The 26,510-nt window shown below is 36.6% G+C and overlaps 1 protein-coding gene across 12 annotated transcripts in view; it reads right to left on the bottom strand.

Annotated features, from left to right (window-relative positions):
• Nucleotides 1-1,073: 1,073 nt before the first annotated feature.
• The window catches only part of ETV1 (ETS variant transcription factor 1), a 96,800-nt gene continuing 71,363 nt past the window's right edge, over nt 1,074-26,510 (bottom strand). For 11 of the 12 annotated variants that reach the window (XM_067746255.1, XM_067746252.1, XM_067746250.1 and 8 more), the window contains 5 exons: nt 19,820-19,886; nt 18,156-18,226; nt 14,501-14,670; nt 8,770-8,871; nt 1,074-3,916 (listed from right to left, as the gene is read on the bottom strand). In XM_067746255.1, the coding sequence (XP_067602356.1) occupies nt 3,695-3,916; nt 8,770-8,871; nt 14,501-14,670; nt 18,156-18,226; nt 19,820-19,886 (632 nt within the window). In that variant the 3' untranslated portion in view covers nt 1,074-3,694. The remainder of the gene's footprint in view (nt 3,917-8,769; nt 8,872-14,500; nt 14,671-18,155; nt 18,227-19,819; nt 19,887-26,510) is intronic. The other variant, XM_067746258.1, reaches the window with a different exon arrangement.

Genomic DNA, 26,510 nt, shown 5'->3' with positions numbered 1-26,510 from the left:
GATGTTAAGGCTGTAGAGTAACAACCCATACTAGCATCAAAAGAAATTTATATTAAAAAAAATAATCTGACTTGGATAACATAATTAACTATGTTATAACTCTGTAATTATCACACTATATTTTTCTCTCATTACATAATTTTTACATGTGGGGGAATTAAATAATCTAAAAGCTCTATGTGATTATCAGATGCTTTAATGGAGTAGGTGAACTTTAACATAGAATGCTTTCATTACCTTTTATGCAGAGTAGAGTGAGACCATCTCAATGGTAAACAAAAATGTTCTTCAGTAATTTCTCACCCTAGAGCCATCAATAAGAACATTTTTGTCCATAGGTAAGTCAATCAGTATTTTTAATACACAGTGTCTTCATCTGTGTGGTAAGCTGAATAAGAGCCACCCCTTTTCCTCCATAACCCCTTACCTGTGTGTCCTGATCCCTGTGAATGATAACTTACCGGGCAAAAGGGACGTCAAAGATGTGATTAAGTTAAAGATCTTGAGATGGGGAGATTATCCTGCGTTATCTGGGTAGACCCTAAATGTAATCACAGATATCCTTGTAAGAGATAGGCCGAGGAAGATTTGACTACAGTAGAGGAAAAAGAGATGTGACCACAGAAGCAGAGATTGGAGTAAGGAAGCCAGGAGCCAGGAGCCAGAAATGACAACGGCTTCTAAAAGTAGAAGTAAGGATGGGCTTCCTCCAGAAGGAACCAGCCCTACAGACACCTTGATTTTATCCCCTTTCGACTCATTTTGGACTTCTGATCTCTAGAACTAAAAGAGGATAAATTTGTGCTGCTTTAAGTTATTAAACTTGTGGTAATTTGTTATAAAATCTACAGGAAACTGATAAAAATCTATAAAAAGGAGTTTCAATTAAGTGACCCCCAAGAACTTTCTATAATTCGAGAAAACTGCTCTGCACTGTCAGCTGTGTGAATTTTTATTTTTAAGCATTTTTATAGGCATAACTTAAAGAAAATCATCTTTCATTAGTTATTGCAGAGGTGACATTCTTTGTTGTAATTAGTCTGTTGGGTATTAACATCAAAAGGCAGCAAACATGAGGGGAGATAATTCTTTTATTTTCCTTTACCAAGTTGAAGGAAAATGTTATGTTGTTGGTTTCTATGTTTGAATAACCAATTCAATTAGAAATTCAAAACACAAGAATCTTGCAGAAATCAGCTGCCAGATTTATTAATCTATCTGAAAATAAAAATACAACCAAACAAAAAGTAGAATAAGAACAGAACCAAAAAAAAAAAAAATTAGATACATTTCCCAAGAGTTTATAATGTAATGTCTTGAACCCTTCTGTATGAGAAATATACTTAATGTTGGCCAATTACTTACTTCATTCAGTGAGTTAGTACCGTAAACAGCAAAATATATCATTTGTCCTTAAATATTATATAATCAATACCAATTCTTCCTTGATTCCTTAAAATAACTCATAGCCCAATTTTCTCACTGTCAAACTAGAAGTTTTAAAAGAATAAAAGAAAAAGAGAAAAAAAAGAATACTCAATATAATTTTCACTTAGATCATATTTTAAGGACCCACTTCCAATTTCTCCTTCAATTTCTCCAAATGTGTCAATTCTCTTTCCAGTAAAACTTTAGCTGAATATTTTAAAATCTGTTTTTATTCTACATGCTGTAAATGGCCACATGAGCAAAGTGGGGGGCAAAAGTTCTGATTTTTAAGGCATATTTATTAGCCCATAATGGGCCTAATGCTATATAATGTAAATGTAGAACAAGCCTTGAAATCACAGGTTACACAGATGTGTTGAAATTAGAATTTTTTTTGTAGGATTAAATGTGAGTAGTATTGATTATGGTATGTGGGTTTCCCAATAACTGTTCAATTTAAAGACATGAGTTGTGATCCATGTCATGTTGGAAAATGGGTAGCCAGGAGATCATCTTTCAACAATTTTTCCCGTGTTCATCATGAAAAGCTTTTATAAGTCGATTTTGGCTTTGTGTTTAGGACTTTTTTAAAATTTTGCTACTGACTCTTTAAAAATTTTTGTTCCTCTGGGATATTGATGGAGTGAACAAAATTCGTGTTTCTTGCTTGAATCATTTTAGCAAGCTCTTCAGAGATACTGTAACACCATTTACTTATGGTTTTGTTATACCCTGCTTTCAGTATTTTCTCCAAATGCAAAACAAAACAAAAACCTTTGAAACTTTAAATCTTCTTTCAAACAATCCAATCACATTTACACGAGTGTCCAAAACAAGATGATGGATAGTACCAGCGCCAGCACTATGTCATACAGCAACTTCCTCATATTCTTTGACAGTTTGTAAATAATTTTCCATTTCACCAAAAGTTACAAAATTTTCCACAGTTTCCCTTAGCAAGCTGAAGCTTACTCTTCATTTTGTCAATGTGCATAAAAGCTGCTTATAGCATAGCATGGCATAAGCTATTTTTTAAGCAATAAATGGTTCGAGTCATCTATTTTGTCCTGAAATGCTATCTGTAGTTAACTGCATTGCTTATAAATGGTCATAGTAAATTCAGCATGAAAGAGAATATTACAGAAAAGACAGCAGCAGAAGCATTAGCATTATCTAATATTTATATATGTTTCAACATAACACAGCAGTAAAAGGTTTAAATGCATATCAATGGGTACCATGTCTAAAAATTACTATAGTACCTATTTAGTGTATTGGATATTTTTCTTAAGGAGTGCTTGCTGTATCTAGAACAGCATATTATGTGATTTAGTACAGTTAATTCTTATTGATTAAATAATGTTTTTATGTACTGAAGGAAGCGAAAGGAGACAGATATTTTTTGCTTCATTGTGATCCCAGATTTACCATTTAAATGAAGATCTCAAAGGACCATGAAAAATATCATTATTTAACTGAAATGAGCTTCAAAATACTTTAACAACAGTATGATTTGTATCTAAAGAGCAAGGTGGCACCAGATACGTATACTGCTACTGGCCTGTGACTCAGTTTGGAGCCAGAGTCCAAAATTGTGCCCCTCATTTACAGTCATGGTGATTACTCAACTTCAGAGAGAATTACCCATTTTATGGTTATCCTCTAAGAGTCATATATAAAGCAAAACGAAACAAAAAGCAGCAAATGCAATCTCTAGATACCTTTTTACAAGAGGTGCAAAAACAGTCATTTCTAACAATTAAACTGCCTTTTACAGTAGTTTTTTTTTGTACACCTTGCAGAGACTCAGAAATGATAGGGGAAAATGCCCAAGGCAAATAGTCTCCAAGTGGATATTTACACAATGTGAATTAACTGGGTACTATAGACACCCAGAGGACATGAACATTTTCTAGGTTGTTATGAAATCAAATCAACATGATAGAGCTTCATCATACTTAAAACCTGTAGGACCCCATCCCAAGCCTAAGTAAAAAGTAATCCCCCAATCCCCCCCTCCCATTCACCCATTACCTTCCTGTTACACAGAATAAATGTTTAGATTACTCCCACCCACCCTCAAATAAAGTGCACAGTCCATGGCAGACCATAGAATAATGCAACAGGAAAAGCCCCTTTTTGTGTATTATTATTTAAAAATAAAATACAAACAACAAAAATCAGACAAAGATTGAAGAGAATTCAGAGATTCTCTGCATCTCGCAAAAGAGGAGAGGCGCGAGGAGGCCCTTGACTGTCACTTGTGTTAATACACGTAGCCTTCGTTATAGGGGTGAGGGTTGCAGCAGCCCCCTTCTGGCATATAGGCCATGCTCTCGTCAAAGTGGGACAGAGGCACCGTGTCCTCTTCGTTGATATGACGCTCCATGTCTGTCTTCAGCAGTGGGCGCTGATTATCTGGAAAGGCCATGGAGAAGAGGGCTTCTGGATCACATACAAACTTGTAGACGTATCTCTCTCCAGCCACCTAAGGGAAACACGGAAGAGAAATCCCATCCTTATGTGCAGTGCCGGATGGTAACTGGACTTAGTGTGGTGAGCATTTCGCAAGAGATACAAATATCCAATCGCTGCGTTGTACACCTGAAACTAATGTGAGGTTGTTATGTCAACTACATCTCAGCTTAAAAAAACCCAACAACTCATCTTCACCATCCCAGATTGGAAGGGCAGAGAAAGAAATAAACAAAAACATGATTTAATACTCCAGAAAGGATGAATAACAAAAGAAGAAGCAATGAACTATTAACAGATAGAAAAAAAAAAAATCCTCACTTTGTGTGATAAACTACAATTCAATCGAGGGAAATGCAAAATGTTGACCTTGAGTAATAATTACATTCATTCCAGATATAGCTAGAAAGCTTAGCAGTTTGCTTGTTTTCATGTAAGTGTAAACTTACATTGCTATTTGGGGGAAAAAAAAATCAATGATTTCATGCAGGCATCTTCACATTACAATGTTTTCCCCTCTGTTTGAAAAGGTAGTATCTATAGTACTTATAAAATAAACAGGCCTTTAAAGTGTAGTGTCTCCCTCTTAACATTATATTTCTGAAACTGTAGAAAAACTAAACTTCCAAATCTTGGAAGAAAAATGTATTGTGTTCCTAATAAGACTAGACTAGTGATTCACTGATTCGCAGGGTGAACTGTTCTTTTTTTCTTTTTTTTTTCTTTTGCACTGTATATTCTCACCCGAAGAAAAAGATACATAGCCTTATTTAAACGAAAGATGGATCGAGATGTACCCAGCATTATCCTGGGTACATCACTTTTAAAAGTGAAAGCAAGATGCCTTAGACAGAAGGTAAGGATGTATATAAAGTGTCAAATTGAAGTAAGACGGTGTAAAAAAGTGAAAGGAATTTAAAATACACGATGCATAGGGAGGAAATGAAAAAAAGGAATGTGACAGCTGCCTGAAATAAAGGAGAAGTGGCGTAATTTGTAGGAAATAACATGTCCCAAACTTAAATTTTGAAGAGTAATGCTTCTCTAGGAAATTATAAACAATTGAGTGGAACAAATACAGCCCTGCCCCCGCTGCCATTAATAGACAATGCTGAGCTTCTCAAAAACCCACGGGGGGGGGTTGGGCAGGGCGGGAGTGGATGAATACAGTTCTTTGTATTAAGTTTGGCAGTAACTTTTTGTGTGTATGTAGAGTTCAGTAATTTTAGAAAGGTGCAAATTACTCAACTCCTCTGCTACTTGCTGTGTGACGTGGGGGTATGGTGAGTTCATAGTTTATAAACTATCTGTGCAAGTTTGGGAAGAAAAAAAAAATTACCAAAGAGCACTGCTGTTCTGGACTCAGATTTAGAATGTTTTCTGCCCTGGATTTTTTTTACCCTGTAAGAGGAATCAATTTAGAGAATTCAAATACTCTGAATATCCTTAGGCTTGAAAACAGCCAAGACTTAGTTTTTATGAATTTGGACATGTTTCTTAAACTGCCCCCAGTTCCCCTTTTTTTTTTGTGAAATGGAGTCAGGAATGGCTTCTTGGACAGCCTGTTGCAAGACTAATATGGAAGTCTCTAGCACAGGGCATGGCAAACAGAGGAGTCTGGCATAAATTTATTCACTTTAGTCCTTTATAAAAAGGAAATTAAGTTCGTAAAGGTGAAATGGTGGAACTGCCATAAAAGTAAAAATAGACCATATCAGAAACAAAGCTTAACTATACTAAATCCTTGTTTCCCGTGTTTCTTTGTTCAAAGCACTTTGAGAATAAAAATAAAATAAATGGCCTGCATACCTCAGAGCATTTAATAACCTGCTTTGTTTTGTCTGCAGCCGCTGAGAAGGAGGCATTTGCTTTAGGACACTGGAAGTTTTTTTGTACAACCTGTTGCTATTGGTTATAATTAGAAATGATTCAATAAATCACTGTGGGGAATTAAAATGTATAATATGCCATCAAGATTATAAAACCTCTTAAGGACTCTGCCTTGACTCACTGTTTTGTTTTCCTTACAGTAAACATATTTAGGGCTACTACCATAATTACTGGACTATGTTAAATGCCACAAAGTTTAGAACAAGGGCTGATAACCAACCAAGGGACAGAACGTCTTCTGTTATTCAGTTATAATATGGAAAATGCTATACATTCAGTATACACAAACTGCAATGCTTAGATAGATAAAACATGAATTTTGAAAGACTAGCTATTTAAATTATGCGTTAACTTTTAAAGTTTCAGAAGTGATACAGGGATATTGGAAGAAAATTTTAAATTACAGATTAAGCCAAAAGAAATAATAATCTGATTATATCAACCAGAAATAACCAATGCTTAAATGTTTGTATATACTTTTCCCATCATTTCTAAATTTTGAAATTCATACATGTACTGTCTATAAGGTATAATGATCATTACTTCATTTCTTATTTCTTTCATAACTACTAAAATAATCAGGGTTTCTTTGATGTTTAGATCCACTTGGGTTTTATTTTATCCTCTAATCTTTCCGTTTTATTTTCTTTTACATACACCACATACACACAGAGTTTTAAGTTCATGAACAAGCGTGGTCAGATAAACACTTTCCCCATACATTAAAATATATAATTCTACATCAGAGTTTTCTTTTTTTAAAGGACTGCATCATTTTCCCCTGAATGACTATACTAGAACTTACTTAACCATTATGTTAACAGGTAAAGATAAGATGGCAGGACATTCTAAAAAGAGTGAAGCAATGAGAGTCACAGGTGTGTCAGAAAGTGGCAAGTAGAACGGCTCAACACGTGGAAGGAAGAATAAGTATATGTACGTCTGTAAAAATTGTCCAAAGTCTTGATTGTTGTGCTAGTTACAAGCAGACTTCAACTTTTGCATTTTCCACCTTTAAACGACCTGGTTTTCCTTATATCATATGCAATACCCCAAAAGGCCTGTGATGTACAACATTTTGCTCTCCTATATTAGCTGACAAATAAATAGTTGCTAATAGTTTCCTTTGGCAATTACAGCCTAATAGAAAAAACGTGAGGAGCCACAACATTTTTTCTTTGTTTTTTCAACATCTATGCTGTCATTTGACTATTTGATAGCATCTTGCCTTATTAATTTATTAAAGTAAGAGGTAAATAAATAGGATATGTGATAACTGTATAAATAAATAGGAACATGGAAGTGGTGGTATCAGTAATAAGCATAAGTTTGAACCCCTTTGAGAATATTTAAGACCAGACATGTCATCCTGAAGATACCCCCTCAAATACTGTGTCTAAAACCTGAGGTATGATTGGACATTTTACGATACTTTTTAGCTCTCTGTGACTGCTCCATTTAGTAAGGGACTTACTGGTCAAGACACACAAGCTAGATATGCCTTGGATTCAGGGTGTGAGATGCATTCACAGCTACCATTTGTTGAAGACTTTTGCGCCAGGTACAATGCAAGTGTCTCAAGCACATAATTTCATTTAATAATCACAGCAGCTTCACGGGGTAAGAATACCACTGCTTAGTAGCAGAAGAATCTGTTCAAAAAAGGTGATCTAATGAGAAGGTAGCATGCAAACCAAAGTCATGACTGCCTTTTGTGTAACACTGCCCAGGGGACCTGCAGAGCACCTACTGTGCCAGCCCACTTGATGTGCCCAATTAGGAAGATGGTGATGAAAACGAAAAGAATGGGATGTATGTGAAAGGGGTTGGCTGCAAATGGGAGTGGTGGATGAGAGGAAGGGAGGAATTAAAAAGGACTCCAGGGTTGAGATGGAGAAGACAGAGCAGATAGTAACTGGTTTTACATTTTGAAGGAGAGATTCAGGGAAATAGGAAGCAATTAAGAATCTAATTCAGCCTTATCTTTTAAGGATCTTTCAAGTTCTAACTTCCAGGCTGGCCAGCTCCAGAGCACAGATTCCCTTTGGTCTAGAAAACTCAATGATGCTGTTTCCCTGTCGTCTAGTAAGTTTCATGGATCAACTGGTCTAGTTTTTCTTGGCAGAACCATGGTGACATAAAACTATGCCACAATCTGTGATATACGTCTGTGTCCCCCCAAATGAACAAAGGATGCATAATAAAACTATAATGTAATATTCACGATGAATAAATCCTAAACGTTGTTCACAGTCAAGACTATTAGATCGAATATGCATGCAAGGCTGAAGGATGTAACAATAACAAATACCCAAATGTTTTATCTTTATTTATTCATTACCTTCTTCAAAAATTTTATATTTTGTTCTAGGTGTAATTCATTTGTTTTATCTCACACCTTTTAAAAAAGCTACCTGGAAATATTAAGAGACACTCATTTGAAATAAAATAAATTTAACTTCATTATACCAATGAAATAAGATCAAATACTTATTTTTAATCAACGGTTTAAGATGTTAAGCTGTCAAGTAATGAAATCAGCCACGAAAAAATGTTTTTCAGAATGAGAACAAGCAGTGTTCTGAATGTTTTAAGAACCAGAACAAGAGGGAAAAGGCAACAATTCAGTTAGTATTCAAAATTATATACTTGTGGAGAATGTAGCAAAATATCAATGACTTCTGGGGATATATGCTTGCCATATTCGTACGAAAACAACATTTTTTCTACCAAACACAGGAAAGTGGGGACTTCCAGAAAGTCTACTACTTTGTATATGATATTATTACACATTTGTCTATAATGCCCATGCATTTATAAACAGAAAGGCTTGTAATAGCAAAACAAACAGCTAAGCATATGTTAAAGTGGGCGAAAACCTTGCTTCAGCAGTGTAATGATATGTGGCTTTAAAGTATGACATGCAGATGAATGTGCAACATTTCAATGAATTTTAATGCTGTATTAGCTGCTCACCTTTTGCATGATTCCTTTCTCATAATAATAGCGGAGTGAACGGCTAAGTTTATCATAGTTCATAGCTGGCCTGTTTTTCTGAATGCCCCAACGCCGGGCCACCTGCCACCAAAACAAAATTACATTGTAGTGTTAAGTAAAAACTTATCAACATATCTCATAAAAATTAGTTAATTCATTAATTACTTCCAAACGCTCTAAAACACATTCAAATCAAAAACATAAGTAAAGACACAAAAGCTATCGTGATCTGCATATCCTGCGTCCTGGTTTGCTTTTTAAACCAGGCCTTCAGTGATCACCCTGGAGCCGAGGCATGCTTCGCATTCTGAGGTTCCCTGTTTTTTCCTTCTTATTTTTTCTTTTCAGATAAAATCTATAGATCAAGAGTGGCTTCGTGATCTCTTTGTAAAGGTGTTTTTGAGGTTATGATAAACCAAAGGAAAATAGATATCCTGCATGACGCTGAATAAAAGAGTGAACAAGTGGCACAGTGTGTACAGCAGAGGAAACAGTATACCATTTAGTAAGCTGAACTGCAAATACTTTTTATTGCCTGAAGCAGCATCAGGATAAAATTGTAGCCAATACTACACTGGGGAATTAAGCGTTCATTTAAACAGTAATCAGATGCTAAAAATACGAAGGTCACCGTGTATATGAGTCCACAGACAAAAATCTCTAAAGCAGAATATCTACTTTTGTTGTTTAGTGAACAATCTCCGAGCTTCAACAGAGCTTCAGCAAAACCTCCTTCCTCAACATATCTGCATCCCCTACCTCACCACTACCCTGGCTACATGCAGCATTATCCAGAACAGGGTGGCCTGCTTCTATGACCCCAGCTAAAGTCACTTTCGCATTAATTTCCACTTGTGCTTCATCTGAGCAGAAATTGCAGCTGCCATGCATACCTAGGTAACCCTGAGACACCATTTTTAAATAGGGTTAGAGTTTTCCTTCATGTTCACAGAATTCCAAGTTGTTGCTACGTGTAATATACTAAAACAGAATGCTTTGCAAAGAGATCATTCTGTCTCTCTCTACTTCATTAGCAATAACCTTTCTCCAGAGTTTTTTTTTTCTCTTTTAAAAACACTGATCCTTGCTATTTTCTCTCTCACTAATTTCTACTTCCTGAATGAAGATACAATGTAATTTAGTCACATATATCAGTATAATTTTTTAAGAGCAGAGAGATGTAACGTCACAGGGACGTGACTATATATCAAAACGGAGTCACTGTGACAGGTACATCTTAAAGTTCCAAAGATAAACTTCGTTTTAATGTAAATGTTCTAAGCAATAGCAAAATGGGCTGATGGCAATAAGAAGTGAAAGCAATAATTTCTAAATAAAATGTCTTTTAAAAAGCTAACAATGGACATCAGTGAATCTTTAATAGACATGACAACTGAACAGCCTGCGAACCTGAAGGGGATGTGAAAATAAATTATTAGTATCTCCTGAAATTGAACAACAATTTCTGAACACTTATGCATTTGTAAATGATACTTTTCTAGAGGCTCACCAGGAGGCACCTAGAAAGTAAAATACCTACAACAAACTTCAAGACAACACAGTGGAAGTCTTTGGGGAGAGAAAGATGTTTTTTTAATACCATAAGCAGAGTTTGACTTTTATGATGCCAGTTAATTCTCAGCACCGTGGGTATCAGTAGACATTTTAAAACAATCAAATTTATTCTTCTTTTTTCTTTTTTTTGCGGTACGCGCGCCTCTCACTGTTGTGGTCTCTCCCGTTGCAGAGCACAGGCTCTGGACGTGCAGGCTCAGCGGCCATGGCTCAGGGGCCCAACCGCTCCACAGCATGTGGGATCCTCCTGGACCGGGGCATGAACCCGTGTCCTCTGCATCGGCAGGCGGACTCCCAACCACTGCGCCAACAGGGAAGCCCCCAAATTTATTCTTAGAGCTGTTTCAATATCACATTCATTATAAAGTTGAGGGAAATGGATACTCATATGCCTGAGAGATGCAGACAAGTTGTGCAAGATGAAGGAATAAGATACAGAAATCTGTTGTACAGCACTGTTCCTATAATGATACTGGATTGAATGCATAAAAATTTGATAAGAAGATAGATCCCATGTTGTGTTCCTATCATGATAAAAATTTTTTAAAAGATTGCAACTTACAATGAACAGATAACATAAATAATTTCCAGGATAGGTTAGACCATCCAACAACTAAGAAAGTCCACTCAGCCCTCACATATGACCCCATCAATCACCACTATATCCGGCGCCACTAAAAGCCAAGGTACCAAATGTAAAACAGATAGCTAGTGGGAAGCAGCTGCATAGCACAGGGAGATCAGCTCGGTGCTTTGTGACCACCTAGAGGGGTGGGATAGGGAGGGTGGGAGGGAGACGCAAGAGGGAGGAGATATGGGGATATATGTATACATATGGCTGATTCACTTTGTCATAAGCAGAAACTGACACACCATTGTAAAACAATTATACTACAATAAAGATGTTAAAAAAAAAGCGCCAAGGTACCATTTTCAACATGGAGTGGGTACGATGATGGCAATACTTCCAGTAAATTCCTTTTAATACTCTTTCAAAAGAAAACTTTGGATGTTAATGAGGAGAGTGAAAAGATCTCTATAGCACTCTAGCATTTATCCTTATCACCAAATGAATTAAACAGGAAAATGCAATCGTTCAATTATTATTCAATTTATTTTTAAAATCACGCTTGAATATGCAACAGTAAACCTAGAAACCACAATCAGGGCCTGGCTATCAGACTTCTCGATAACTCTTCCAGCTCAACAAGCTTGCATATTAGCAGAAGACTTCTACTCTGCCTCCTACAGATGCTTCACTATGTCAATAACTGTTCCCTGGAACAATTCCCCAGAACCCATGATTAATTAAAAAATAACATGTCATTATCTCGAATATCTCAAAAAGAGATGTTAAAGATTACGTGCTTGCTAAAAGTTATCCAAACACACTGAGCATATAATCAGCCACAAGACTGCAGTCTCACTCAGTATCATTTGAAACTGCAAGAGGAAATACAAAAAGCGGAACTCATGAGTAATTCCAACAAGGATGGCTTCAGAGCCACCTTTCATGAGCTGTGCTGTCACAGACCCTCAATTAACTGCTGTGTAGTTGAAAGAAGAGGGTGACCGTGGGCCACAGAGACTAAAGAAATTTCGCAAACATTTTCCAAAGAAGAAATTTAAACATAAGCAGCACAGTCATTGCCTGATGGAAGCAATTGTAGCAGTGAGCAATGCAGCAATCAGAAATGGAATGTTTCATTTTGAACAAAGGGCCTTAGGAGACATTGAGCGCTTATTGCACAATTGCCAGGGAGTTAGGCTGACTCTGAATTCCCCTGTCCTTTTTTACTTTCTGAGTCTGATACAGAAAAGGTGTCTAAATGTTGGTTTGTTGTATGGAACAGAAATAATTGTATTCCTTCCCGGCATTTAAAAAAAAAAAAATCACAGAAATTCACAATTTGATGTAACTTAATGGTCCCCTGGTCAAGTCTCCTATTCTACTTGTTCAAACATGATCAGCTTAAAAATCAACAATTGCTATATAAAGAACTTAATCACGTGTGCCTAAGTATTTTTACACTTCTGAGTGGATCAATAATCACAGACATAATTCAGTCATTTCCCCCATCTTAACAGATAGATGGCAAAAATAAAAATTCTGTTTCTGCTCACTTATTTTAACCACAGATGGACGGAAGTAATTGATATAAATCCCTGTTGAATGTCCTCAGTTCTAGCATGAAGCAACTCTTGCAGAGATTATTAACATCTTTCACGAGGTGAAGAGCACACATTCCCATCATGTTAAAGGGCTTTCAAATTACTTTACGTTAAGTGTTTCTAGTCTCAATTTTTAGTGCTTCACATTTTTGTGGTTTTTTCACTTATATCATTTAAGTACACCTACATAAAAAATGAATTTCTTTTGACAGCCAAATTAAGTTTTAGATGCAGTACAAAATTCAAACACCCAAACATTTAGCCTATACTCAATTGAATTTCTGATTTAACTTGAGCCCTCAAATGCTACCAGGGTATTGACGTAACCCGGAGTACACTTAATTGTACTAACCATCTCCTCTGATTTCATACTTTATTTAATACATACTCGAATCGGATAATCTCTTAAATCTTAATAAGTAATGTCACCTTATCTTCTGGAAATCAAATTAGGACACGTTATCTGATTATGATTAAATACATGGTCTCATAGAGCAGAAAATGCAAGATGTATAGGCCCATTAGCCTAGTCTAGGTTGTAGATGTCTAGTCTACGTGAAACTAATCACTTTGAATTAAAAAATAGCTGGATATCTCTCTCTGAATTTTTCGACTTTTCTGAGGTGTTTAGATCCTATAGCCAATATGATCAGTCATAGGCATGTTAGCTAAAAGTCTTCCATTGCTTTCTCAGCTAATGTAAACTGAAGTCAATTTTAACAGCAGCAGAAAAAGCATCTTTGATAAGACACAAACATTTCGTATAAAAGTCACCTTTCTTTTGAGATCCAAAATGCTATTCGGTAGGTTATGTTGTAATAATAATAGTAGGCTTGGGACTTCCCCGGTGGTCCAGTGGTAAGGAATCTGCCTGCCAATGAAGGGGACACGGGTTTGATCCCTGGTTGGGGAACTAAGATCCCACATGCTGTGGGGCAGCTAAGCCCGTGTGCCACAACTATTGAGCTCACGCACCTCAACGAGAAAGAGAAATCCTGCATGCCACAACTAGAGAGAAACCCGAGCACGGCAACGAAGAGACCGCCCCGTAATGAAAAGATCCTGCATGACTCAGATCCCATGGGCCGCAACCAAAAAAAGAAAAAAAAAAAAAAAAAAAAATAGTAGGCTTAAGCCTAAAGTTAGTCCTGGGCAGAATAAAAATTGAACTGAGAGGTTTTTCAGGAAAACACTCCATTGGTATGTGCATGGGGGAGGGTTTGAGGAAGTAAGACAGCTGAACAGAATGAAAGGTGTTCCATTTACTGTATTCTCTCTATCCAGAGCCTTCTTAGGTATGGTGACATTTTAAACTTTATTCCTACCTTCCAAAGGAACGTACACAGCCCAGCTGATTCAAAACAGATGTCACCAATAATCAAAGGGAAACAATGGTTGTACAGGTCTGTGTCTCCTAAGAAACACTTAAGGAGTAAGAATTTCCCACTGTGGCCCTTGTGTGCCTTTACTGCCCACAGCTACGTCTCCCCTACACCCTCTTACACATGACTTTGTTCTCTAAATGTTCCTCTCTAACCCTCTTGACAAAAATCAAGACTGTCCAAATAATAACTGCTAATTCTCAAGAACAATTCCTCCATACCCAAAACTAGTTGAACTTTGATAGACATCTCTCTTCCTCAAAGACCATCAAACGTGCCCAACTTAGATGCACCTTTAAAGACTTCCCAAGCCCTGCTCTCTTGAATAAAGGATTATGCTAACAATCCGGTTGATTTCCTTCAATTCCTGTAGGATGGTATGCAACTGGAAAAAGCCTGCAACATATTCATGTCTTATTTTAAATACATTCCTGCTTTTTTTTTTTTGGCCCACCTTTTAATTCACAATGTTTCCCTATAGTTTTAAAATTAAAAAATACTTCTTTGGCATATTAATCAAGTCTATGTTTCCTTATATCAGAACACATCTGATCTTCCTAACTAGAATCTACTAAACTCACCTCTTCAGGCTCAATCAATTTAAATTCCATGCCTCTCCCAGTCCAGGCAATGAAATGGGAATTGGAAGGGTCGTCCAGAAGTGCTACCAAAAACTGCCAGAGCTGAAGTGATCCCCGCCGCTGGTACGTGGGTCCTTCCCGATACATTCCTGGCTCTTGCTTTATATCTCCTAAATTAAAAACATTTTAAGTTTCTATGATTAGCCATGATATTTACATAAAATTTATATTAAATCAATCACTGAAATGGTTACAGCACAACCAACTTAAGGGTTTCTATGAAATATACTGTTACCATTAAATAGGGATTTAAAATAGGTAAAAGGGTGAATATAACCCAGGAATCTACAAACTTACACGCAACTGTATATATAGAGGTCACTATAAACGCACAAAGGCCAGAATAAATCCATGGAGGTCATTTACTTATAAAAATGCTGTATAACTTTTTTTTCTTTAGATACTATTTTAAAAACTGTAGTATCCGATCATACTTCTTGCCTTCATTGTTAATGCTATTACTTACTGTTCTAAGTAACAATGCAGAGGGAGTAATCAATTTTAAGCTCTGTGCATTTTATTTGCGCAAATTAAATTCTGCAATTTGTAAATACCTCATTGACCTGCACATGACAAACTAGTGAAAATTTTAATGCAAATACTTCAAAGCAAAGTTAATAGCATCTTAGACTCTGTGAGTTAAGCAAAAACTAGGACAACGTCATGGGTAATTCAGGGCATACTGGATTACTGGTATACCATCTTTCTTCCACCTTCACTGGCACTCTGCTTTCTCAACTGGCAGCAAATGAAAATTCTCTCATTTTTCCTTGTCTCTTGTTTGTATTGCACTTATTTGAGTTTAGCTTGCTATTCTTTTTCTAAAAGTCCAATTTTATAATGTTTATACACACACAAAAAAGAATACACCAGAGTTTTCTGTTATCTATATTTTTAAACAAGAAAGGTTTGTTTGTGCTACATTTATTTGTTATTCATACAAAGTGTAAAAGACTATTAAATAGATTACAGCAGCAAAGGTGTTAGTTTCCAATTCTTTGGAATATCTGGCCAGATATTTTGATTTTACCAAAAAACAAACAAACCAAAAAAGAAAAACACAACTCAGTTTCATGACTACTGATTATTTACTTCTATCTCCAGCAAATTGTCTCAAAAATATGTGGAATTAGTCACATTGGGGATTGAATGTCTAGGGCCCTACAAGCATATCACTATTAATGCATGAATTTCTCTCCTGCACTAAAGAAACAATTCAGACAGAATACATTCGAGCCGATCTTCTGACATTAAGTGTGAATTATAAACCAGACCAAATCACGAGCTTTTTAAAAGTTTCCTTTGGTCAAGAGACAGAAATACACCTCTTAAAATAATTACAGAAAGAACACTTAAAAAACCTAAACCAGGGCTTCCCTGGTGGCGCAGTGGTTGAGAGTCCGCCTGCCGATGCAGGGGACACGGGTTCATCCCCGGTCCGGGAGGATCCCACATGCCGCAGAGCGGCTGGGCCCGTGAGCCATGGCCGCTGAGCCTGTACGTCCGGAGCCTGTGCCTGTGCTCCGCGACGGGAGAGGCCACAACAGTGAGAGGCCCGCGTACCGCAAAAGAAAAACCTAAACCAAAATAAAATTATTCACTCAACAGCTGCTAAAAATCATTGTGTTGTTTTGGTCTAAGCTATAAAATATAGAAGTGTCTTCATACTGATTTCAATGACAGGTTTATTTATCTCCGTTTTTCCTTCTGAGATTTAGAAATTTTCATGGGGGCAACTGAGCAATTATGCAGACAGAGTGAAACACTGTCAGATTCAGATTTTCTAACCTTTAGATTGCTTCTGCCTATAAATGTGACTGACCATACTGGCCTTGTACAATGAAAAAATAACCCTTCGTTCTTTCTTCTTGGTCTCTATTCCTTATAAAATGTAAGCCCAATACTATCTTCCCAAAAATATTTTCTTAGTATAAAATTGAGGAGTATTTCAAACCCAAAGGGAAAATATAATCAAGACAGTTAGCTTCCCCAAACATGTAAGTGACTTAGACTTTGCCCTGTTAGATTATATCATAATCCTGTCTACAGTTTTGAGCTATTTTCCTTCCTTACGTGCCCATACTAATTATCGCGATTTCTTAAAATGTTAAGCTCACTAAGCATGAAATAAACTGATGAAGGTCATGCCAAAAAGTAGACTTTATGCTGTATCTCAAGAGAAAAAGCTGGACTTTAAGGATGTCGATGCTCTGCGAATGATGCCAAAGAAAATAACACAGATCACACCTCTGAAACTCAAAGGTTAAAAGTAACATCTAGTATAGAGTAAGGCTGAAAAAGTGATCCCTATTGGAGTTTAACCCTGTGACCTTGGCATGAATTTAGCGATGTAAAGGGAGGCTAAGGAAACAGATCTTCCCAAGACTTATATCACCCCTTCTGCAGCGTCTACGTGTAGCGAAAGCCTGGGGAACACAGTAGACTTCAAGCAACTAATTAGAAACTGCGAAGCAATCTGCACATACACTTTGCTGTTTAAATAATGACAATTAAAAACTCCTGAGAGCTACCAGGCCATTACAGCCATGATCCCTAAAGTTTGTGCAATCAGCTAATCAGAGGGCCCCTGCTTGTTTCCTGTTAAACAATCAAAGCAGGAAATATGTAGACCGCTCTGAAGAACCACTAAGTCAATCAACTGTTCACTTTTTACCGAAGCCTCTGTGTAGACGCTGACTGCTGCCACCTTTGTCAAGAAAAGAAGATTCTAACTTGACACCCCTTTCTAACGTGTGTGTGCGGGGTGATATTTTCATTTTCATTGCCACAGCAAGTGATATTAAAAGAGTGATGCAGGGCTTCCCTGGTGGCGCAGTGGTTGAGAGTCCACCTGCCGATGCAGGGGACACGGGTTCGGGCCCCGGTCCGGAAAGATCCCACATGCCGTGGAGCGGCTGGGCCCGTGAGCCATGGCCGCTGAGCCTGCGTGTCCGGAGCCTGTGCTCCGCAACGGGAGAGGCCACAACAGTGAGAGGCCCGCGTACGGCAAAAACAAACAAACAAACAAAAAGTGATGCTTTCTTAACTCCATCTGAAGCAATTACAAAGTAATGTCACATTAGTAATGAACATCTTCCCAGGGGAAAAACAAAAAAGGAGGACTCACAATCACTAACTAAATGGGCAGCTGTATTGTTCCTGTGTTCCATAATGCATGTTTTCGTGAACAATAAAAGGCAAGAGCCTGCATTAGTCATCCATGCATCCACGGTAGCACGCTTTCTCCTCTGCTTTGTTAATTACGGGATCAGCTCTCAGTAAATCTCAAGCAACAAGCTGCATGTCCTCAGCCGGGCAATGGAAAGGGCCCCCTTATTCTACATAAAGCCCAGCAAGAATGACACTCTGTCTAACTCTAAAAATGGGATCTCTCATAGGACAAAGGAAAAAGCTTCTTAATGGGCAAAGGAAAGGGAATTTATAAGAGGCAAAGTTCAGCGAGACTTGAGTGCATCGTAAGTGACGGGCATAAAGATCGTTAAGTAGCGATGTTGACTGCTTTCAGGAGAGGCGAAGGTGATCTCTCCTCGTCCTCTTACAGAAATCAAAACTTGATACACAATGAAAAACCTACCATCGAATTTCTCTGGGACAACACAGGTGTCATCATAAAACTGCCTGGGGCCCTTTTCAAACATGCAGCCTGTGGGGGGAAATGAAATACATTTACTCATGACAGAAATAACACTCACAAATAAATCAAAATATAACCATTAACGCAAAAACGGAGGTAGAAAAGGACTCTTCTACTTTTCCACTCCGTGACCTTGGACACATTATTTAACCTCTGTGCCTCAGTCTCCTCATCTATAAAATGGGAATGATAACAAAGCATCTACCTTATAGGGTTGTTGTGAGGATTACATGATTTAATATATGCAGCCTTAGAACACTGCCTAGCACATGGTAATACATGAGAGTTAGCAATTTATATTATTACTAACCAAAGCATAGAGCTTACGTAAACACTGGCAAACCTGGGATGTACAACGTATCGTTTCCTTTTCCATTTTCTTCCAAGTTTTGTTATTCAACGAGATGAGAGGGAAATCAGAGTGAATTACTGCCATGTACCTTGCATTATGACCGTGAGGAGCTGAAACAGGTACGGTTTACCCCCTTACTTCTTTGCAGAAATATTTAGCTAGGTTAACTTTCTCATGTTTTCATCTTCAATAGCCAAGGCAGTTAAAAAAAACTTTCCTTTTTTGCTGTAACATAACTAAGTCCACAGGAAAAATGCAAAATAAATTGACAGCTTTTCACAATCATTTTCTCCCCCAAATATCCTTGACTGTGGGACCTTCATTTAATTGCTGTTATCTTTCATCACCAGGAAGAAATTTCCCACAGCTTAGTCACAGTTTTATTTCTCAAAAGTATTGGTCTCTGTGGTAGGTACATAATATTAAAAATAGCAACAATAATTATATTGCATTTGTGCAAAATTTTTGGCCTCATATTTTCTGGATTTACCATCTCATAATACTATCCTTTAAACATGGGGATTTACTTCTATTAATGTTATTTAAACAAAACAACCAATGCTGGACTCAACCTAGAAGGATGGATCTAAGTCATTCACTGAAGATACATAGTATTGACATCAAGGACCATGCACATAATTCCGGAAATACTTTAAAGGGGAGTCTATCCAGATAAAATCATTTTCATTCATTACTTTGCAGGTATCATGCCCATTAGAACAAAACTTTCCCCCCACGGTTACCATAACACATCCACAACAGAAAACTCCTTTTCTAAGTCTCTTCTGTGAAAGTCCATTCTTAACAATTACTTGTCCCAAAATGTAAAATCTAGGATATTTAAAGGTGAATGTATTTAAATCAACGGTGCTTTATTTCAAAACAATGGCTTAGGTCTCTAAAGCAAAACTGAAAATTCCTAGAAGATACACTTCAGTAGAAGGCAGTAAGGCAAGGTGATCTTATAAAAGCACACGTTCTCTTTCAAAAGGAGGTGGTTGCTGGCAAAAAAGAACAGAGAAGTCCACTTTTCAGCTGTTTATATGCACATGACTCATGTTAACAACCAAATATAAGAGATCATGACCTGAAAAATCTGCCTTTCACTTTAAAAAGAAAAGTTTTAAAATAATGGTTTAGTGGACATAAGTGATTTTCCCCATGTAATATAATGATAATCTGACAGCATCCTTAGGATGTCCAATTATGTTGACAGGTATTTACAAGAATTTCAATAGTGGAAAACTTAACTTCTGTTCTGCTGGGATGAGCCAGGAAGCCTTCTTGCCTCATATAAATGGAGTGGCAGCTAGGCACTTCTGCAAGAGGAAACAACAGCGGTCAAAGATGTCTGGAGCTGAAAATGTGCTGTTATCAGTGGACAGAGTGCAGAAAGGAAAAGTAACAGAAACTGACACGAGTCTCTTGAGGGGAACTTGTCAACACATAGTTAACATTTCAGGCAGGGCCCACACAAGAAACTTAAGGATGAGAAGCATACCATGGTGGATACTGATTCTCCTGAACAGGCAGGTGAATTCAAAGTTTTACCCACACCAACCTTCATAAAGTAAAGGTGGCTTTACTAGCAACCCTGCATAAATGTGATTGTGTCCTCAAACAGTGTCATGACTTAAAAAATATTTCAGGACATGTATGGAATAACTTTGTATACTCGATGTCATCCAAAGCAAAGATCAATAAAAGACTCATTCATAGTTTATTTCATGAACACTGGCTAGAAATTATTATGAGAAGACGAAATTGTTATATCTCTTAAAATTACTCCAGCCTAGTAAGGTGACTGCTCTTTTTTCTTCAGATAGAAACAAGACTGGCTTTTCATTTTGTTAAGCCCACAGGTCAGATTCAAATCCAGTGAGGCTATAAAAGAGAAATCCAACAACTTTTTAGCAAACACCATTGTTACCTTAAGAGTGAGGCCTTGCCTGTGTGACCCAGTTAACTCATCCCTGAGAAAATAAACTTGGTTAATGGTTAAACTTGAGTCATAGTGATGGTTGTGTATCTAATGTGTTTAGTAGCTTTAGATATGGGGAAAAGGAAAGATATATAGATTAAGAGACAAAAGATTAAAATTCAAGTCCTTCATTTACTACTAATAAAGCTACATGACTTTAGATAAGCCATTTTGTGTCTAAGTTTATATAAAACAAAGGGTTGGGTGAGATGTTATCTGAGTCTGTTATCGTCCCTAGTTATTTAACTCTGAATATAGAAGTTCACTCACATAACCAGAGGTCTATTCATGGTGAAGAGAGTGTAGTTTCAACCTCAAGACCCTCTACTTGCAAGAGCCCTACTGAAATCCTATGCCTAATTTTGTATATGTCATTTCCTTTTCCTTTTGTTTCAGAGGGTTCCCCAAATTTTATAAGTTTTAGGTACCAAAAACCTGGGCCCAACCCTACATATAACATATATAGGTTCCACAGGAATATATACACATGTGATTAAGTTGATTCTATCTTCTGTATGTATTACTTAAGTTTTTAAAACAACATGTACAAAACTAAATGTATAAAATATATATGACAAATGTGCTATTTAATATAAGAATATATCTTCCTTTCCACCACTTGTAGTAAGTACTTAACTTCTGAACAAGTAATAACATTTAAATGAATGGGAATCCAAAGGCCCTTATCTCTCTTTAACTATCCATCTATAGACTTTCATGCTGTAATAGATAATGAGCACTGTTTAGCCCAGACGTCATTCTTTCTTGGTCTGGAATGTTCCATTTTTAAAGTCTACCTGATGTTCTAAAATTTTTTCTAGTGATAAATATCAACCAAAATATGAGATATTATTTCACAGAAAAAAGCTTATCTTATGTGGTTTTAGTCAAAAATAGCTTAATGGCGATCCCTAATAGCAGTAATATTGAAAAGTATGTGGCAATCAATAGCTTACAAGCCGAAAATAGTGTAAAACTCATTTTCAAACACTTTATTACATTGTGCCTTCTTTATATAAAGTATTATGTAGTATATAATTCTGACCCTACAGGGTTAAACCGTGCTTCCTGATATCAGTGCTTACAATAGGGTTGCAGTGGAGTTGATCTTCTGGGTTAACAAATGATTAGCAATGCATTTTATCCCAACTCTTTAACCAATGGTACTTCAAATTAATTTTTCATGTTATTTTGATTTATTACCAAGGCGTAAGTTCCCTCAGGCAGCTGGGCCTGGAAAGGAGAGTGTTAATGACTCTGCCATCAGCTCCGCAGCTGCTTAGAGGCAAGCATTTTGTTGTACCAATGTTGACACCCTGCCACAAAATACTTTTACTGACTGCTGCCCAGCTGGAGTGTGGCTGTAAAAACAGCTGGCTGGCTCTGGAGGCAGCTAGGAAATGTATAGGTTAAACTCTATTATATATTTAGTGTGACTAAATGTAGTTTCCTCCCCAAAGGGGGAGAAAAAGCGGAAGAAAGAAAATGCAAGCGTTTCTGAGAAACCCACTATTCAAAGTTGAAGGGTCGGCTTATAAAAGTGCCCTAACATCATATGAAATAATCATAATCCTGGAAAACTAGACATTTGACATCAAAGATAGGATTCGATGGATAATTTCACTAATACTCGTGTCTATTGAACTAGCTGATTTATTGGTTTCTGTTGTACTTACTCTGTAATATTATTCATAAATTCTACTTATTATTCTATGACATTTAAAATATACTGATTTAAAATTCATCGTAAATTAATGACATAAAATATGGCTGATGCCGCAGCCTCCATTACGTTTCCAAAGGCTCAACAAAAAAGCACTGAACAGCAATTTAGAAAAAAAATGCATACATGAGAATATATTTGTGATTATGCCAGTTCTTAATACTATTGATTACACCCCAGAGTAAATAAAATTAACATCTAGCTCTTGGAATTGAGACACTTGGCCAGCATCGTTTAAGTCCAGTCTATCTTTAAAATCGGTGCCCTCTGTATGGTCCAGAGAAGCCTGAAAAAAATATGGCTAAGAGAAGTTTACTCCCCTAAAGTAACGAAAGTCATGTTATCCTAAAGCGATATCAGTTAATTTATGACCATCCGAGTGGGTCAGACTCTAATCAAATTGTAGAAACATTTCCAAAGTGATTATTCAATCAAATGACTAACATGGTTAATTAGGAGCCATAAACGTTGCTCTGAAGTTCATCAAAGTAATGACTTGCCCAGAAAAATTACTGCTAATTAAATTGCCTGCTGCTTTCATTTCTACCTTATCTAATAAAAAATCCAACCAATGAAGTTTGGCATTACATTTTAACTTTTGCTAAATGCTCAACTCAGATCCAAACTAGCTAAGTGGCGACTTCAAAGGGAAATGTTTTGTAGCAGGGAATGGAGGCATTTCATACGTATTCGTTTATGTTTATCCATGAAATAAAACTTACATAATTCAGTGACAATAATAAGCTGCAGTTTATCCTGTTCACAAACGTTAAGATGAGAGCATATTTACACTGTCTTAATATGCATCCATGATTATAATCTTAGGATCATTAGTCAGCAGTGATTACAAACGTTCACCTTGTCATCTAAGAGACCTGGTTTTGAATCTCAGTTCTGATATTTTATGGGAGTATAACATTTTGTTAGTTTTTTAACACCTCTTAACTCTCAACCTCCACATCTGTAAAATGGGAATAACAGTGATTTCCTTCAAAGGGTTTTTGGAAGACCATATGGAGTAAGCCATGGGCAACATTCTGCCCACTTTCTGCTAACACTCAGGATTCAATATAAGGTACTTATTACTAACAGAATCTACTTTTAAGTGAACCTCACAAGTATTTAAACTGTGTGAATCACCGTACTTAAAACTAGAAATAATTACATATCAAAATTATTTTTGTAACTTAATTTGCTATTCTTAAATCATGTATCTATTGAGATGGTTGACATTGCTTATTCGTGTACTTATTCAGTAATATTCTTCATAAATCTATTAACCTATGATATTTAAAATATATTGATTTTAAATTCATTATAAATTTATAAGGTTTAAGTGAGAAGCTCCATTATATTTTCAAAATATTTGGAGGTACCTCTTTTGAGCTTCTTTTTACAGTATTACTCCCTGATATTTGATGCTAAATGGCTTTAGTCTAAAAAGTTTTAAATTCAATCTGTAAATTGAATTATGTATATTTAATTTAGGGTAAAGGATTGTTTTTTATTATTTGGAAACTTATGGATCAAAGAGCTCTTCAGCATGACCTTAGGATGGGGCCAAATCAGCTTGCAGAAACTAAACTGCCTATAATTTGTCACAGATGAGTTCATGGTGATGAAAGCTGATCTAATATGCTGCAAAAATTCAAAGCAGCAAAGCACTGTTGTCATTTTAATGCGCTAGTCATAGTCACTGTGGCGGAAGTTAAGAAGAAGTAAACTAACACACTAAACTACCTGATTTGATTAGTCTTCACCTTTAGTAACGCAGTTAAAATTTCCTTTAAATTAAGATAAGCAAGTATGAAACTAAAAAGCTGTTTCTTGACTTGCATTTTAAAACTGTATTGGGAAACATAATACTGATTTGGGAAGCTTTACCAAAGGTCTGCCCACAAAGTGCAGTTTTGAAGTTGCTAGGCACTTTTCTGATTTGCATATGCGTTGCCCCATAGTACAGGATGAAGTTTCTTCTTCAGGTCATGGTTTGCCTAAAGTTTCTAGGAGCTATAACAGGCCGGATCAGAGAGAAACTATTTGCCACAGTTGTATGAGACATCCCTATGATTTGTTGAAATTCTTTGTTATCAAATAGTGTACGAAGCTGAAAACACTTCAGATTGTAAACTCTAAATAAGGGGGGAAAAAGCACCTTTCTTTCATTTGATGCTTCTAGTTAAATTCCTGGAGAAACAATCAGTGTGATAACTTAATTAAGCATTCAAATCTCTGAGAGTAAATGAGAAATCCCAGTAAAATAGAAATAAGTTTGATGTTGTATTTTAATGTGATTTTGCTTTCATGTGAGTGTACACTGCAGAGATGGATTGATTACACACTTAACTAACTCCTTGAGGAGGTGATGTAACAAGATCAAGTCCACCTAAACTTGTTTATGGTATAATGATGATGGCGGAAATTAAAACTCCAGGGCCAAAATGTGTGTGTCAACATACATCTGAAATTAACAGGTACTTGGTGAAAAATGTGCTTGTCTGTGTGTGTGTGTGCGTATTTCAATGTAAACACAGGAGTTTAAACAAGTTTTCAAAGACATTTATTTATCATCTAAACAAATACTGAGCTGTACCAAGAACTAATCGCATCAATCTCATTCAAGAAAGAAGAGCATTATGACAGATCTTGCCTAAGTTTTGTCTTTCTTAAACTTAAGTTTTTTGTTTCTTCTCATTTCCTGGCAAATTCAGTTTCATGTTTAAAATCCAAAGGTTTTCCAGAGTGCATAAATAAATGAGCTTCATAAAGATGTATTTAAATGCACAGGTCTTCACATACATACTAGTGTAACATCCTTTTACTCTGCATTTCTACTTGCCACATGAAGAGATTTCGTGTAACTACTCAAGAAAATATATTTTATAAAGTGTTCTAAAAAGGATGCTAACATGAGGATTTTTTTTACACCCATACAAGCTATTTATAGAACAAACCTGAAAGTAATTAACTCTAAAAAATAAGGCCCAGTATTAATATGTCTGAATTCAAGTGTGAAGGCTTTAAGTCAAGTTTTATAAGATCTATCTGTTGTCAGTCACAAAAGCTCTATATAAATATAACAACTTAGTCACTGAAACACGTAAAGAAGGCAGAAAAGTTGGAGGTGGCTGAAATCTTAAGAGAGTGATGCATTTGGTATTACTTCATTCACACTTAGATGGGAGCTTTGTCATTAGGATTTTTAGTAAACTGTGAATATAAATAATGTAAAATCTGCAGAGATATTTCTTTTGCCACAGATCAGATGTACTGAATCTACTGTTGACAGACTTTGAGGACAGAAAGAGAACTATGTCAGTCTTCGTATGCCTAGAATAGTGCTTGCAAAACCTTGAAAAAGAAAAAAAAAGTAACACAGTTATCTGCATTCAGATGCTTTTAAAACTTAAAGGCTATATAACCTAAAACAACAGCATAGAATTTTACCTGAGAAACCACAAACTTCTCTTGTAAGCATCTGGGCTTTTTGGCTTTTTTTTTTTTTTTTTTGCAGGGGACAGTATCCTACACAAATAACCACCACATTCAAAGAGGATTAGCTTATTATGATCTAGTTGGCTCACAGTTTTACAAGCCTGTGGAGGTTTCAGTAAGTTAGAGTTGAAAATAAAGTTGCAACGATAGGAAACACAATTGCACAAAATAAGCACAATTTTAACTTTGACTACTTGTTAGATATTATTGCACTCTGACAATTAATGGAATTTTAAAAATATATATGAGAAAAGATGCCATTAGTTGCCAAAGCGGGCCACAAAAAAAATTCTGAAGTGGGGGAATTTTTCATGATGAGCTTCAATACTGAATTGTTCCCTTTCTGGAACCTACACAATTTGAAACAAATACATCATGAATTGCTTTGTCCTCTCACTCATTTTTCCTTGGATCACCTCAATATTCAGATGATTTAGTCTCCTTGCTTTAAACATGAATAACACTAGCAGTAAGTTCAGTACGACTCTTTCACTTCGTCAGAAACAGCATAATTGTACACTATCTTGCTGGCTATGCACAATATGATTGCTTTTTGTTTGTTTTGTTTTGTTTTTTTGCGGTACACGGGCCTCTCACTGTTGTGGTCTCTCCCGTTGCGGAAAACAGGCTCCGGGACGCGCAGGCTCAGCGGCCATGGCTCACAGGCCCAGCCGCTCCGCGGCATGTGGGATCTTCCCGGACCGGGGCACGAACCCGTGTGCCCTGCATCGGCAGGCGGACTCT

Source organism: Pseudorca crassidens, chromosome 8, assembly GCF_039906515.1.
Source record: "Pseudorca crassidens isolate mPseCra1 chromosome 8, mPseCra1.hap1, whole genome shotgun sequence".
Lineage (NCBI taxonomy): Eukaryota > Metazoa > Chordata > Mammalia > Artiodactyla > Delphinidae > Pseudorca > Pseudorca crassidens.
The sequence above is the reverse complement of the archived record's forward strand: the minus strand, read 5'-3'. Positions and strand labels throughout refer to the sequence as shown.